Source organism: Sciurus carolinensis, chromosome 6 (genome assembly GCF_902686445.1).
Source record: "Sciurus carolinensis chromosome 6, mSciCar1.2, whole genome shotgun sequence".
NCBI lineage: Eukaryota > Metazoa > Chordata > Mammalia > Rodentia > Sciuridae > Sciurus > Sciurus carolinensis.
This window is the reverse complement of record NC_062218.1, coordinates 135985610-136000704: the sequence shown is the minus strand read 5'-3', so window position 1 is coordinate 136000704 and position 15095 is coordinate 135985610. Positions and strand designations below refer to the sequence as shown.

The 15095-nt window shown below is 50.1% G+C and overlaps 2 protein-coding genes across 4 annotated transcripts in view; one reads left to right on the top strand and one right to left on the bottom strand.

Annotated features, from left to right (window-relative positions):
• Nucleotides 1–8160: 8160 nt before the first annotated feature.
• Jade2 (jade family PHD finger 2) overlaps nucleotides 8161–15095 on the top strand; it is a 50353-nt gene continuing 43418 nt past the window's right edge. The window contains exon 1 of one of the 3 annotated variants that reach the window (XM_047556461.1): nucleotides 8161–8231. The gene's annotated coding sequence lies outside the window, so the exon portion shown is untranslated. Of the gene's footprint in view, nucleotides 8232–9434; nucleotides 9795–9971; nucleotides 10058–15095 lie in introns of those variants that run through there. The other 2 variants (XM_047556458.1, XM_047556459.1) reach the window with 2 other exon arrangements.
• Nucleotides 10028–11806, bottom strand: LOC124986430 (translation initiation factor IF-2-like). Its single transcript, XM_047554793.1, has 4 exons — nucleotides 11739–11806; nucleotides 11368–11494; nucleotides 11019–11191; nucleotides 10028–10479 (listed from the first exon to the last, which is right to left on the bottom strand). Exons 1-4 carry the CDS (start codon nucleotides 11804–11806, stop codon nucleotides 10080–10082), a joined length of 768 nt encoding a protein of 255 aa, XP_047410749.1. The 3' UTR covers nucleotides 10028–10079.

Sequence of the window (15095 nt, the reverse complement as noted above, 5' to 3'; positions counted from 1 at the left end):
CTGCAGGTCTTCAGAAAAAAATGTACACTTCTGGGCTGGGAACAGGGCGGTTCAGTAGTAGAGGGCTTGCCTAGCAAGTAGGAGTCTGATCCTCAGGACTAAATGTGGTGGTGGTCAGGGGGGCTTTCATTTTGTAGGGCTTTTTTGTGGTTGTTGTTGTTTATTGCAAACAACATCACATGGTACATAGTATCCTGCAACCTGCTTGTCACTTATGCTTTTCCTAGGGCTCTTTCCACACCAGACACACAGACCACACGTTGGTACTCCCTCCTCTGTGACCTTGTCCTATCTGCATTGTGCTTTATTTAGTTAGTCCTCTAGTGATGAAAAATCAGCAGCTTCCAGTGTTTCACTGTTATAACAGTGCTGAAATACCACTTTTAAACAGGGGTCTCCTTTGTGCCCACATCAGAGGGCCTCTGGGAGATTTCTGGAAGTTGACTTGCACATTCTCATCTCCTTCTTCCAACTTGGGGCAACTACAGGCGGATGCCCGTACTTTCAGATTACCTTCACCTCAGTCAGCTCCTAATAGATTTTCCTGGACAAAGGGCAGTTCCCTTCTGAGGAGAAGCTCCAGGGTTGGCACCCTGCTCTGCACCCCACCGCATTGCCGTGAACCGGGAAGACACCATCTCTCGCTCTGGAACATCCTTCACCCTCCTTGTCTCATCTAAATCACTATCTGCTATCGTTTAGATGTGGCTTGTCCCCTGTGGATTCGTGAGTTGGAGGTATGGTTCCTAGTGTGGCATGTGGGAGGTGATAGAAACTTCGAGAGTGGGAGCATAGGACTAGGGAAGCAGATAAGCAGGAGAGTGCCTGCCCGGCCTGTGCAAGGCTCTGGACTTGATTCCTAGTACTAGGGGAAGGGAGGGAGAAAGAAAAACAAAGAAAGGAAAAAGAAAGAAGAAGGTGGGGCCTAGTGGAAAGGCCGTAGTTCACTGGAGGTCTTGCCCTCTGAAGGGAATGCTGGTCTCCTGAAGAAAGTTCTGGAAAGAGCATTGTCACTGAAAACTTGATCTTGACTCCCCATTTTGACTTCTTGTCATTTTTATTTATTTAGTTTTTGCAATACTGAGAATAAAACCCAGGACCTCTCACAGACCTGACAAGCACTCTACTACTGAGTTACATCCCCAGTCCTTTTTATCTTAATTTGAGACAGGGTCTCACTAAGTTGCTCAAAGTGGCCTTGAACTTTCCATCCTCCTGCCTCAGCCTCCTAAGTAGCTGGGATTACAGGTGTTTGCCACCATGCCCACTTGGCTTCCTGTCTTGAGATGTGATCTCATCTCTTCCTCTTGCATGCTCTCCTGTCACCAAGATACCATCCACCATTTGGTGCTCACCAGAACCAAACTAATTCTGGCGCCATGGCCTCAAAGTTCTAGAACTGTGAGCTACATAAACCTCTTTTCTTTTTCTTCCTTTTTTTTTTTTTTTTTAACATTTTCTTTTTTAACCTTTATTTATTTATTTTTATGTGGTGCTAGGATCAAACCCAGCACCTCACACATGCTAGGCAAGTGCTCTACCACTGAGCCACAACCCCAGCCCCAATATAAACCTCTTTTCTTTATAAAGTTTCCAGCATCAGGTATTTTGTTATAGTAATGAAAAATGGACTAATACCCATCTATATGCAGGTTCATCTCCAAGGCTTGCCTCAAGAAACCCTCTTAACCATTTCAGCCCCTAGGCTCCTACAACAACTTGTTTTATTTTAGTAATCCTGCATAAGTTTAAGGACCTGTCCTCCTAAATGGGCTAACATCTCATGAAGGCAGAATCTGGACCTGAAAATCTGTCCTGATATATAGATGCTTTTTTCCTGTAGGGTGTTTGAATGTGTACTATTTGTAAGGCCAAGTTACCCCAAGTGTGACTGTGAGTTCATCAGTAAATACATGGAAAAGTCTTTGCAAGACAGTCAAATGGGGAGAAGTTGACTTGCACATTGTAGTCATTTTTTTTTTTTTTTTTTTTTTTTTGCAGTACTGGGCATTGAACCTAGGGCCTCACACATGCTAGGTGAGTGCTCTACCACTGAGATATATTCCCAGCACTGGATTTGCTTTGATTTATCAGAAACCCTGGGAAAGGTGAAAGGGTTTTGTTTACACTGCTCAACTTGACTTAGAGCCAGTGCCTTTGGTTCTTGGTGGCTCTTGGATTGGGCTGGGTCCCTCAGCTCTGAGTCGGGTGTGTCACACTTGACTTGGTTGGGCAGGCCCCTGACTTGGCTGGACTTACTGGCTGCTGCCAGTTTTTGAGGAGGTGTTTGCAGGCCCCAGGGATCTTCATTGCCTTCTGCCATCTGTGGCCAACAGGCTAAGTCTGAGAGTTTAAGAAGGGACAGGTGGCCTGGCTGGCACATTATCCAGACATCTCCTGGGACTGGTCAGTACCATCTCTGAACTGGCAGGCTAGTGCTGAGGGCACCTCTCCCAGGCATGCATTGTAGTACATCCCAGGTAGAGCCAAGTCTGGATGCTGCCAGGGCAATGTCTTCAGCCACAGACAGCTTCTCCCTCTCTCCCAAGCCCCAGCTGCATGCAGTTTCTTCCTGGAGCCCAAGAGGCAAAAGCTGCTGGGTTCTGTCCTCTCCTCAATGCCAAATTATGTGTTTTGTACAGGTCTTGGCACAGAGTAAGCACTCAGGAAATATTTACTGAACAATCAATGGAATGAATGTTCACTCTTCTTCAGAGGAGGCCACTAAAGTCACTGACTTCAGGGGGGGAGGGGAAAGACTGGATTTTAGACACAGAAAGAAGTATGAGCAAAACTTACCTCCATCTGTGCAATCAGCACATCTTCCCAGAAATTCTCTAGGAACCGTAAGGTTAAGGCAGGTGTTTCGACCTGATTTTCCTAACCTGTAAACCCACGCTACTTCAAGTGTGACCTGTGGATCAGCAGCATCAGCAGCATCTGGGAACTTTTGAGAAATGCAGACTCTCAAGCTCCACCCCAGACTTCATGAATCAGAATCTGCACTTGAACAAGATCCCAGGTGATCTGCATATATGTCATCCTTGGACAAGTAATGCCTTAAGCAGCAAGTGAATGAACATCGACCTGGAACCCAGATGAGGACTTCTCACCTGGCACAGAGGCAAGCTGCTGCGGAGTGAGGATAACTACATCTGGGACTTCTGCCTACCTCCATGACTCAGACAGATTATTGAGTCAAATATTTTCTCTCTCCAGTCCTTAAGTACTGCCTGGAACATAGCAGGCACTCAATAAATATTCAATACATGAATATTGAGCAAATATTATGCTATTTTTTTCAATTAAAGTTCTTAAGGTATGCCGGACCCTCTGCTTCTGGATATAAATTGCAAGTTATTTTTAACAGGATGTTTTGTTCCCAATAAGAACAGCTATTGTCTAATAAGCAATTATTGAGTACTAGACCAGTGCGTGAAACCATGTGGACATGTTATCAGTGTTTCATAAAATGGTGTTTGTGGGAAAGAGCATCAAGAATGAACAGGTGCTTGTTAAAAAATGTAGATCTCTGGGAGAAGTCCATGAGACCTGCCTACTGGGAACCTTTGGCGATAAGATCCAGAAGTCTGCATTTTTAATGAGCATCCCAACCCCCCAGCACGTTAACATTTGGAAACAACTGCATCCCCACTTAACAGAGTAGAAAAATGAAACCCAGACAGGATGACTGATTTGTTCAAAGTCATAAAGCTGGGGAATGGTGGAGGAAGGATTCAAACCCAGGACTATCTAACTCTAGAATGCATAGTTTTAATCATGTTGTCTGTTACACTGGCAAAACTAATGGTCAGGCTGATATGTGTGTTTAGCTAGATATATGGCTGTGTGTACATTTCGTTTGTCAACAAAAGCTAGACTTGGAAGGTTGTCAAGTATACTTTATTTCTCTCAGGATTCGTAAAATCCCTTACCATTCTTAACGCACAGAAAGTTCCTCACCAAAAATTGTCTAAGTTGAAGTTCTACAGCTACATTGTTATACAGTTCAATACATATTCACAAAGGGTATCTTATTAAAAAATATGTATATATTAGTTGTAGATGGACACAATATCTTTATTTTATTTATTTTTATGCAGTGTGAGGATTGAACCCAGTGCCTCACAGGTACCAGGCAAGTGCTCTACCACTGAGCTACAACCCCAGTTCTGGGTATATTTTTAGTAGCAAACTGGAACACACGATAACAACTGTAAATGTTGCCATTCTTTCTTGAACCCAGTCCAATCAAGCCTTTTCTTGAACCACTCCATTGACATGGCTCTTGTCAAGGTCACTAGTGACCTCCCTATTTCTGAACCTAATGATCAATTCTCAGCAGCTTTGGACATAGGGCTTTCGTTCCTTCTAACTCTTGCTTCCCTTGGCTTCCAGGACATTCTATCTCTCTGGATGCTTTTTAAATTACATCTTTGCTGATTTCTCTTCATCTTCCAGCCATCCTTGAGTTCCTTCTCTTTCTACACTTGGATGATCTTAAACAGCCCTGTAGCTTTAAATACCATCCATCTGCTGATAATTCTTAAATAATATCTTCAGCAAAAACCCTGCCCCAAACTGAGGCTGCCATGTTTAGCCGCCTATGGGATGGCTGCACTTGATGTCAAATAGGCATCTTGAGCTCAGTATGACTAACAATGAACTACTTCTCCTCCAAAACCTATTCCTCCAGTTTCCCCATCTGAGCTAATGACAACTCCATCCCTCCATGGCTTAAGGTAAAGACTCTTGGAGTCATCCTTAATGTCTTTCTCACATTCCATAAGCACATTCTGTCGAAATATATTCAGAAGTTGACCACTTTTCACCAAATGCACTGCTGCCACTCTTGTCCAAGGTAACGCCTTCCCTCACCTGGTGAACCACCCGGTCTTCCCAAATGTTCTTCAGCTTCAGCCTTGCCCCCTTCAGTCTGCTCTCTGTATGACAGCTGAGTGACCTGTAAAACCCAATGTCAGACCATGTTATTCATGACACCAACGACAACCCCTCCACATCATTTCAGTCAAAGCCAAGTTCCTAACAGTGCCCTGTGTGGCCTCTTCCTTTGACATGGTAAGCACGTTCCCGCCTGGAGCTCTTGCACTCGTTGGTCTATGTAGGGACCAAAAGGGGTTCGTGACCTTTTGGGTGTGCGGTGGACTCTGAGTATATGATCTTTAAATCCATAAAAAAAAGTTCTACAAATTATAAAGAAAACCAATTATATTGATATATAACTCTCAAAATATTTAAAAATGCAAAATATAGTAATGTATGTGCTTTATTGATTCATTAAATTACAGCATAATGATGATGTAGTGATGAATATAATATTTTAAGGTATTTGCAACAACTGTAATGTGATATGAAAATATCGGCGATTTTTACTAGCAACAATGTCACAGGTGCTGCTAATATCACTGATTTGTTGTCTGCATTCATAATTGAAGAAAATGCTATGCTTTAATTAGAGAAAATAAAGATGTGACTGTTTTTCTCATCAAAGGTCCAGATCCCCTGCGTTCTACCCATAGACCTATGGAAGGGAGGGTCCATAGGGTCCAGGTTAAGAAGCCTGGGCTTAGAATGCTCTCCCCCATGTACCCGCATGTATACATACAGTCACATACAACTCACTACATCTTCTTTTGCTTAAGAATCACATTCTTGGGCTGGGGTTGTAGCTCAGTGATAGAGCGCTTGCCTAGCACGCGTGAGGCACTGGGTTCGATCCCTGGCACCACATTAAAAAGAAAAAAACTAAATAAAATAAAGGTATTTAAAAACTCATATTCTCGGTGAGGTCTCCCCTGACCATTCTATTTAAAATTATACCCCTACTCTCTATATTCCCCTTTCCTGCTTAATTCTTCCCTATATCATTTAATTATCTTCAAACATATACATTTCTCATTTATTTTTAATTTACTTATTGCTCTTTCCATTAGAAAGTAAGTTCTATGACACTAGGTACTTGTGTCTGTTTCATCTGCACTGTGTCAAAGGTTGACACTTTTCTACAGTGGTGTCTGGCATACAGAAGTCACTCAGTAAGTACTGTTGAAAATAATGATTACATCTGTATAACCTGTGTCTTCTCATTTTTCTCCTGCAAAAAGTTAATGAATGATTTGTGAGACTTTTAATAAAGATTAAAGAGTTATAATTATCTTCATCACTATCATTTTGTTAACACTTCCAAGATTAACATTAAACAGTGGCAGAGAGCTGCAGATTTCTTAGCATTCTGAATACACTTCCAGTCCTAAGTGTTGTCCAAGGACTCTTTGGGGGCCTGGGTTTCACCCCAGGTCAGGGAACTATCTCAGAAGCAAAGTGCCACTCATAAAACTTCCTTGCCAAAAGAGCAGCAGACTCTCCCAACCCCAATAAAATCAATAATAATAATACTTTTTTATTTCTGGCAACCCTATAGGGTCTCAAAGTCAGCTACCACTTACTAGCTATGTGATTGTTAACAAGTTACTAAACTTTTCTGAACAGGTAAGATGAGATTTTTTGTAGGAATAAAATGGAATGGCCCCCAGAGGATGTAGTACAGAGCAGGTGCTCTTTAAGGATCATCCACACCCTCTTCCACCTCAGCAGGTCACTTTATAACTGCTTGCCAATGCATTTTCCCATTCAAGCTCTGTTTCTGATGGCCAAGGAGGAGGGGCCTGTCCTGTCTTCCAAGGCATGTAAACCCCCTGCAACTTGACCCAATCAGAACAGCCTCTTTAGACTGTCTCTGTAAATTGGTGCCTCCACTCCAACCCCTGATATGTGGCTGAGACTTTTGTCTGAACCTTGACCATGAAGACCACCATGTATCACAGTTTTCTTTCCTGACCCTCCTTGTATTCACACTGGGAGTTCTTGTACATATCCTCATGGAGGGAAAGACGAAAATAATCATCCTGCAGTTTTCCAATGTGTAGAGCTTTCAGAGAGGGCTTTCACCCTTCCCCCAGAGAAATGCAGGCACAAGGCAGGAGGGGAGAATGTGTGACAGCTCAGAGGTAGAGCACTTACCTAGCATGTGCAAGGCTCTGGATTTAATCCAGGCACAAAAACCAACAAACAAAAAGGGGGAAGGGTCAAAGTACTCCTGTGCACCATGCATTTGAGTCTGGTTCTGCTTTACACATTCAGCATGTATGTGTGCATATATATTATATATATATATATATGCACACACGTGACATCAGGAATCTTCTACCACCTCATTCTAGGAAGAGGTAAAATAGACCCAGAGAGATGAATACACTGACCCATATCACACATCTTCAGAACTGCAAAGTCAGGAACTGAATGCTCCTAGCCTCCAACACCTGTTTCCAGGCACTAACCTTGGCCTGGAAAAATCCTACCAACTGACCACTGTGAGCCAGAGCCAGGTCTAACTTTGAGGTGATACTGAGTCCCTCTTCTTGCCAGACAAGCCACCTCACACTTTGTGAATGAAGGCCATGTTGCAGTGACTCCCTTTGAGCTCATATTTCTTTCTTGTTGCAAAAAGTGCTTATTTCAGCACCCATCAACTCCCTCTTTGTTGTGTAGACAATCCGCCCTGTCGGATTTGAGCTGTTATTATGAGTTTGTTTATTATTAGATTTATTTCTCCTATAAGCAAATGTGTTCACAACAGTCCATGGGGGAATCTTCTTAATTGTCACATAAATGTCATCTTATGTAAATTGAATATTTATGTTTTCATGGAAGCGGGTGGAGGGGAAAGGAAGAATAAACAACCTTCAGTCTTGGAGAGGGAAAGGGATTCACAACTCACCCACATGCCTTCAAGACCAAAAGGTGAATTTAAAAGAATCTTGGGATCATCTTGGAGGGGCAGCCAAGAGGGCGGGGGGGGGGGGTGCGGTGGAGAAAAAGCTGGCAACTATGCCATGGGGATGTTGGGCAGGCTCCCGTATCTCCCCAAAACCTCCACCCAAGGCCTGACCACTTCGCTGGCTGGGGGCATTTCGAGGAGGCTGAAGGTTGCCCCCAACCCTCCCCGTCCAGGAGGCAAGCCCTTCTCCTTCCTAGAGAGAAGGTGAGCACCGCGGGCGCAGCGGGTTAGGTGGGTGTGGTCCGCGGCTCTGGGAACCGACCCAAGGCCCCGCCACCGCCTGCTAGCCGCCCGACAGCCCGCCCGCCTGGCGAGCGCAGGCTCTTCTTCCAGAAACTGCGAGGATCCAAGCGCACTGTTTGTGCACCACAAGGTCAAGTCGGGAAGTGGAGCCGGAGGAGGAGGGGCGATGAGGCGAAGGGTGGGGAGGGGGGAGCCCCGCTTCTTCGCCAAGTGCCAGCCCTTGGAAGTTGCCCCTCAGTTTTTAACCCTTTCGGGGGAATGGGCGGGACGAGAAAGGGGGAAGGGGTTGCCCTGAGGCAAACTCCTGCAGGACCCAGGACTTGCAGTCACCCAGCCACCCATCACCGCGTTCTTCACCCTCCGGAAATACGGGGCAGCTGCGGGCGCCAGGAGGCACCCGAGAGGGGGGAGGGGGCGACGAGCCCAAGAGGGACCCTCTCTACGGACCGCCCCTCTTTTCGTGAGGTCGCCTACAACTTCAAGTTTCCCCTGCCCGGGATGTTAGTTTCCATTTGGTGTGGGTGGGCGAGGAGGGCTGCGCCCCCTCCCCCAGACTAGTGCGCGCCCCTCCCCTCCGCTCCTGCCAGCACTTTCTGCTCACTTCTGGCGCTGCAAAACGCCACGCGATTTATTCGATTCACATTTTAAAACCAGCGATTCGGAAACGAGGCGGAGGGCGAGGGTCTTCCAGCGCTGGAGTCCCGGGGGGCGGGGTGCTCAGTGCAAACCTCGTTTCCTCCGCGAGTGTCGCCTCCAGGCTGTTATTTGCAAAGAAACGTCTTTTTGACGCAGGGAGAAATGGCAAATTTTAAGTACGTCATTAATATGGCGCCAAAAGATTTTTTTAAGTATAAGCTTGCTATTTTTTTTTTTTAAGGTTGCGGGGGGCGCCGCCCGGGTCTGGGGCGCGAAGGGGGCGGGGTGTGAGCAGAAAGTGTGAGTGAGAGTGGAGGGGCGGGGTATGTGTGTGAGTGTGTGAAGTGTGAGCAGACCTGATGGGACTTGCACGGGCGCAGCCGCCGCTCGGGCCCGGCCCTGGGGACAGGGAGGGCTGGGGGCGCCCCAGAGTCCAAGAGGAATCGGGGCCCCGCTGCAGGCAGGCGGGGGGCCGGGCAGGGCACCCTCCCCCCCGGGGCCCGCAACGCTACCTGGAACCGCCGCGGGAGCCAAACAACTGGGCGGGGGGGGGGGAGGCGGTGACGGGGGGTGTCGGGAGCGGAGATCCGAGTGAATAAGAAAAAAGTGGCTACTCCCCCTCCCTCGCTCCTCCTGCCCGCCCCCACCCCACCCCCACCCCAACACATTTTTTTTTTTCTAAAGAGATCACAAGGAAGTCTTGGTTTAAAAAGAAACAGAAACATACACAGGGGGTTGGTGAATGGTGCCGACCGCGGCCATCGCAGTTGGAGGCTTTTTTTGGGGGGGGTGAGTAGCGTCCATGGAGTTACTTTGCTCCCACTCCTAGCGGCACCAGCTCGAGTCTGGCGGGCTAACAGTCCCCAGCAGGGGCGCGGGGCTGGGGACGCCGCGGGCACGGCCGCCTCCCTCGCCACGACCCCGGATGGATGCGCGCCCCCCGCCCTCCCGCGCCGGCCCCAGGAGCTCCTGGTTTCGGGAGCATCCTTCCCGCGCCGGCCCCCGCCGCGGCGCGTAGCCGAGGGCAGCGCCCCTCGGGAGGGCACCGCGGAGCAAGGTAAGATCCAGCCCCCGGTGGCTGGGCCCTGCGCATCTCCACGGCATTATTTTGTGTTTTTGCAACAGATCTGCCAGCGCTCTCTCTCTTGCTCGCTCGCTCCCTCTCTCTCTTGCTGGCTGCCTGTTCTAGGAAGCCAGCGCGGGGGGTGGGGGGGATGCACAGCACTGGGGAGAGAGATTGCGCATGTTGGTCAGTCGTGTTTTAAAGAGTACAGTGCGGGGAGGCTGAGAGGGGCGCATGCAACAACAACTTTTGGAAGGGTGAGCCTGGCGACCTTCTTTATTAATGACTGCGGCAAAGCGCCCCTGGGCCGGCGAGGGGGCGCGGGAGGGCGGGGGCGCGAGGAGGTTGCAACTTGCCCCGCGGGCTCCGGCCGGTTGGAGGGGCTGCGGCGGGAGAGGGGTACGGGGGGAGGCCGAGCGTCTGGGGTCGGGGGTTCGGAGAACCTGGAGCTATCTGCCCTCCTGTCGTCCTGAGTTTCATTTTGTTGATACGCAGCACGTCCAGCCGCCGAACCGGGCTGAGCCGGTGCACATGACCCAGCGCTGGGCTCACGTGCAGCCGGTCCGGTCCCAGACACCTTCCGGGGGCTACCGCCTCCGCCCGGCGCCCCCTCTCCGGGCTGGGTGCACGCGGGCGCTGCACGCGGGGGCAGCATGCTTGGCTCCTGGGCTCAGGGGCGCTGCACAAATTAGACAGTTTTTTTTTGGAGGGTCGGGGGATACCCTTTACAGGTGAGTGTGGAGGGTGCGCAGCCCTGGCGCCTGGGGCGCGGGCTGGGGTTGGGGACAGCACCCCCACAACCCCTCCAGGGCTGCGCGGGAGTCCGGCGGGGGAGAAGCGCTGGGAGAGTGGAAATGTACCGGCGGCGGCCGGAGCGGCGGGTGCGCGCCCGCGGGGCGACGGCAGGGGGCGTGGCCCTTGTTTACCTTCTCCCAACTCTGCCGGTTCGCGTCCCGCTCCGGGGACGACTCCGCAGTCCCCTGCCCTCCGCCTCCGCCCTTATGCCCTGGGTGGTATAGGGAAGGTGCTGGCAGGCTGCCGACCCGGCCTGGGATGCACACACCTGACCCCCAAATGAGCGACATTGCAGCCCCCGCCCCCACAGAGCACTGCTGCAGTCCCTCCGCCGGATCCCCGGCCCCGCCCCGCCCCCGGCAGTGGCATCTTCCCGGCCTCACCTCCTTCCTCCCTCTCCCTCCCTCCTTCCCACCCACTCGCCTGCGCCTGCGGAGCGGCTCCCGCCCGCCTTCTCCCCGCCTGGGTGCAGACTTGTGGCTCCCCACGGTCCCTTCCCGCCCATCCTGGGTCTTGAAGCACCCCCTTCTCTGGCCAAGGGATGAGAGGGGGTCAGCTTGGCGGTTCGTAGCTGTTCCGCCGGATGATGAGGATGTCTGTGAGACAAGCAGGAAGGCTTCACTCTAGCTTCCAGAGGCCCAGCCCCCCAATCCTGTCCCCTACTACACACCGCTGCCCGGCTCTCCCTCCCCAACCCCCACCTCTGGGTCTTGAGTGCCCTTCCCGTAGTCTCCTAGACCCCTCCCCCGCCCGGGGCGACCAGCCCACCCACCTCCCGGCGCCGCCCCGGGTCCGAACCGCCTCTTGCCCTTCCTTCGCCTGGGCTGGAGCACCCCGCAGCTACCTCGGGCTCCTCCTCCAGGCTCCCGCGGTCGGAATCACGCCGGCGCGCCTCCAGCCTGCGATCCCGCGTATTGCCTCCAGGGGCGGGCTGGAGGCGCGCGCAAGCCCCCTTCTAATCCCCTTAGCCACTGAGGCCGGGCCGGGGCACTTTTTTCACCAGCTTGGCCGCCAGCCTCGTGCAGGGGGTTGGGGAGGGGGAGGGGGAGGGGGAGGGGCGCCGGCTTTCTTTTGCCAAGGGCACTTTGCAGCCGGCGTCCGTGGTCTCTGCAGATTTCTACACCACACCCCTGCATCTAGCACCTCCGGCTAATATTTTGCGGGGTTCCGAGGCGCAAAGTTTTATCCAGAGGCAGTTTGTAGGGGGTCATCGAAAGGGGTCATGTTTGTATTCAGAGCAGTGCCAAAGGAACTAGGAGGGTCCTAGCCCCTTCATTGGAAGGTTGAGGTCCCCCGAGCCCAGACAAGCTGGATACTCCCTAAACATTTATGTTTGCAAACCTAGTCCTGGGCCTTGGGAAGTGGTAGGATCTCCTGGCCCCTCCTTCCAGGGTGGCACTGACTCCCTGTTCTCTCTGGTAAAATTCCCAGTAGAACATTTGGCAAAAGGGCCAGACAGAGAGCTGCCAACCGGGCCTGGCCCTGTTTCCTGGGTTCCTAGGGTGCTGGGTTCTCCCCTACCCTGACTTCCTTTCTCACCTTAGGGCCCCAAACGAACGCACTATCCCCTCCTGTCCCGTCTTCTTCAGGCGGGTTGGGACTCGCAGAGAGATCTACCAAGCAGAGGAGGAAAATAACAACAGAATAACTGTAAGGGGGGAAGGAATGAGTAATAAAGCTGACCCAGGCAGGGAGGAGGGCTTTCATGTTTAAGCGATGCTATTTGCTTTTTAGGTCACAGACTGCAAAAACAGGCTTTGATCCAAAGTGGGCGAATAATTTATTGAGAAAGTTAGCATGGTAGGAGGGGAAAAAAGAAAAGCTTGTTTGATCTGGAGCCTTCTCAGTTGTCCCAAGTGCTGTTGGCTGTTGTTTTGAGTGGAAAAGCATTTGGTTCCCCAGCAAATGCCTCTCAGAGGGAACTCCTCACTCCAAGCAGTGAATGTTGGTTTTGCAACTGTTTGACCAAGGGTCTCCCCAGCACTTTTGGAGATGAAGTGTTTAAGGACCAAGTTGTTTGGACTCTGGATGCAGCAAATGTTTCCAGAATGTTTTCCTATCCAGTGTGCTTTTCCTTTCCTTAAGTTGCTTGGTTAGATGGCCAGTAACATCCATCCAGGACTGTCAGAAATACCATCCACTTAGCTCTCATTAACAGGTGATGGAGGAAATGCAACCTCTCAGGCCCGGAGGCACCTTGGATTCTTGAAGTTAGGCTTTTTTTTTTTTTTTTTTTTTTTTTTTTTTTGCGGTGCTGGGGATCAAACCCAGGGCCTTGTGCTTGCAAGGTGAGCACTCTACCAACTGAGCTATCTCCCCAGCCCTGAAGTTAGGCTTTTGACACTGATTCCTACATCTTTGAGGTTGTAGGCAAGGCGTTCTGGTTATAACCATTGTTTCTGTTAACAGGGAGGTGGTTGTCTTTATGTTCATTACCCAGTCAGAGACTTCCTTGCAGTAGGCTGCTTGGGAAACTCAGTTTTTTCATTAGGTCAGAATTGGGGAGAGGATATCTTACCCTGTCCCCCCACATAAGGCTCCTACCCTTGTGGCTCAAAGGGTGACAATTGGAGGTCCCAGATAAAAACTTAGGAAGCTAGAGAGGTTGGTCATGGGGTTCTAGATGGTCCTCTTAGTCTCCTCTCAGTAGTTTAGAATACCCCTAACCACACTTTGGAAATTGGAGGTTATATATACACATTAACCCTTTGGGGATGGTGTATCTTCTCTCGAGTTGCAGCCTAGATTTGAATCCTGGCTACGTGATCATCTGCTGTGATAGTGGTTCTGGGCCTCAGTTTCTTCATCTACCAATGGGGTTAGTAACAGTTGAGGATCCTGTTAAATAGTCTAAACTGCGAGGCGTGGTGGTAGCACATGCCTGTAATTTCATCGACTCAGCTCCTGCCAAGGCTGAGCCACAAGGATCTCGAGTTCAAGACCAGCCCGGGCAATTTGGTGAGACCCTCAGCAACTTAGTGAGACCCTATCTCAAAATAAAAATAAAAAGGACTGGGGATGTAGCTCAGTGAGAAAGCACTCCTGGGTTCCATCCCCAGTACCAAAAATTAAAAAGGAGAAAAAAAGAAAAAAGATTCAGTCCAGAACTGGTAAAGTGCTTGCCTAGCATGTGCAAGGCCCCAGTACTGGGGGTGGGGAATGTCTAAACTCAAAGCTAGGCATGTGGTGAGCACTTGATTAGTATTAGTTTTTCTTACTGTTCTTTCTAATGACCTGGGGAGGGTCTCAGCGCAGCTTTGGCCTGCTCTCTCACCTTTAGGCTAGGCCAGAGAGCCAGCTCCCTTCTCTAAAGAAGAGGTCAGAAGGGTCCTCCAGTTACCACTGGGCAGCCACATACTGGAATGAAGGGATGGAGCTTTGCCCTCTCTGAGGTGAAGAGTAGGGTGAGGAAGTACTAAAAACAAAGTCCTTTTCATTCTCTCTGGATTCCTTTGGTGTGTCCCCACAACTGATTTGGAGAGTTGGTATGGCAGCACATTTTAGGGAAGCTGGGTCCCTTTGGGACCCTTGGAATTGCAGGTGAGCAGTGATGGTGTTAGAAGAGGGTTTAAGCTTCCCTCGGCTTGGAGAAGCAGGATTGAGGATTGCAGGCAGCAGTTCTTTACCCCATGTGCACAAAATCATTTTTGTAACGGCAATTTACTATCCCAAGAAGGCATTAAAGTTAATGAGAGATAGGAAAGAGTGGGGCTTTGACCCCGGTTTCAAGCGATTTAAAAGTGTGTAGTTCTTGTTTTCTGAATGTCTGGCCTTCCCGACACAAGGAGGCTCTGAGGACAGGTTTTCCAGCCGAAATATCATTAAATTGTATTAGCATCTTATTACACACAGCCTTAGTGGTCTGCCTCAGACAGGGAGAGTTTTTGTTTCTCTTTGAAAGATTGTGTCTGGAATGGTAAATTGCCTGCTTGAAAGCCCTTTCCCCCCTTTTTTAAGGAGGACGACGAAATCCTGCTGTGTGTGGTGGCGGGCAGGGCAGGCCTGGTGGCCCCTGGAGAGGAGAGGCCGGAGGCCAGGTTGGGGTGTTTTAACTGCCCAGAGAGGACTGCAGTAGCAGACCTGAAAGGCCCACTGTTCCCAGGGTCAGCTGGAAGGGCGTTAATGGAGGCCCAGGGTGTTTATTTGAGTTTATTTGCGGAGAAGTCTTTAAAGGGGGCTGGCATTGGGCAGTGGTGTTCCAGGGCCAGACCTGAGGCCCCCACTAAGACTGATGGCCAGGGCTGCCAAGAAAACATCTGCCACCAAATTGCTGCCCTATTACTGAGTTGACATTGATCATTAGCCAGGAGCCCAACCAAATAAAGCCTCGTGGAAAATGTGTAAGGTCAAAACAGGGAAGGCAGGCTGTGAAAACAGGCCGGAATCTTGGACTTGGGTATTTGTTCCTGCAAGCCACAGACGGGCCAGCTGGGCTGTGTGGTCCCCACATTTCTGGAGGAAGGGGACAAGAGCACACTCAGCACTCCCTATTTTGAACTG

Bases quoted from the DNA above. Each gene is read 5' to 3' on its own strand.
- LOC124986430 (XM_047554793.1), bottom strand. From the start codon at position 11,806: ATGACCCCCTACAAACTGCCTCTGGATAAAACTTTGCGCCTCGGAACC. The intron at 11,495-11,738 runs GTGCTAGATGCA...GCGGGATCGCAG, and splicing joins CCGCAAAATATTAGCCGGAG to GCTGGAGGCGCGCCGGCGTG. The intron at 11,192-11,367 runs GTGGGTGGGCTG...CTTGTCTCACAG, and splicing joins ACCCGGGGCGGCGCCGGGAG to ACATCCTCATCATCCGGCGG.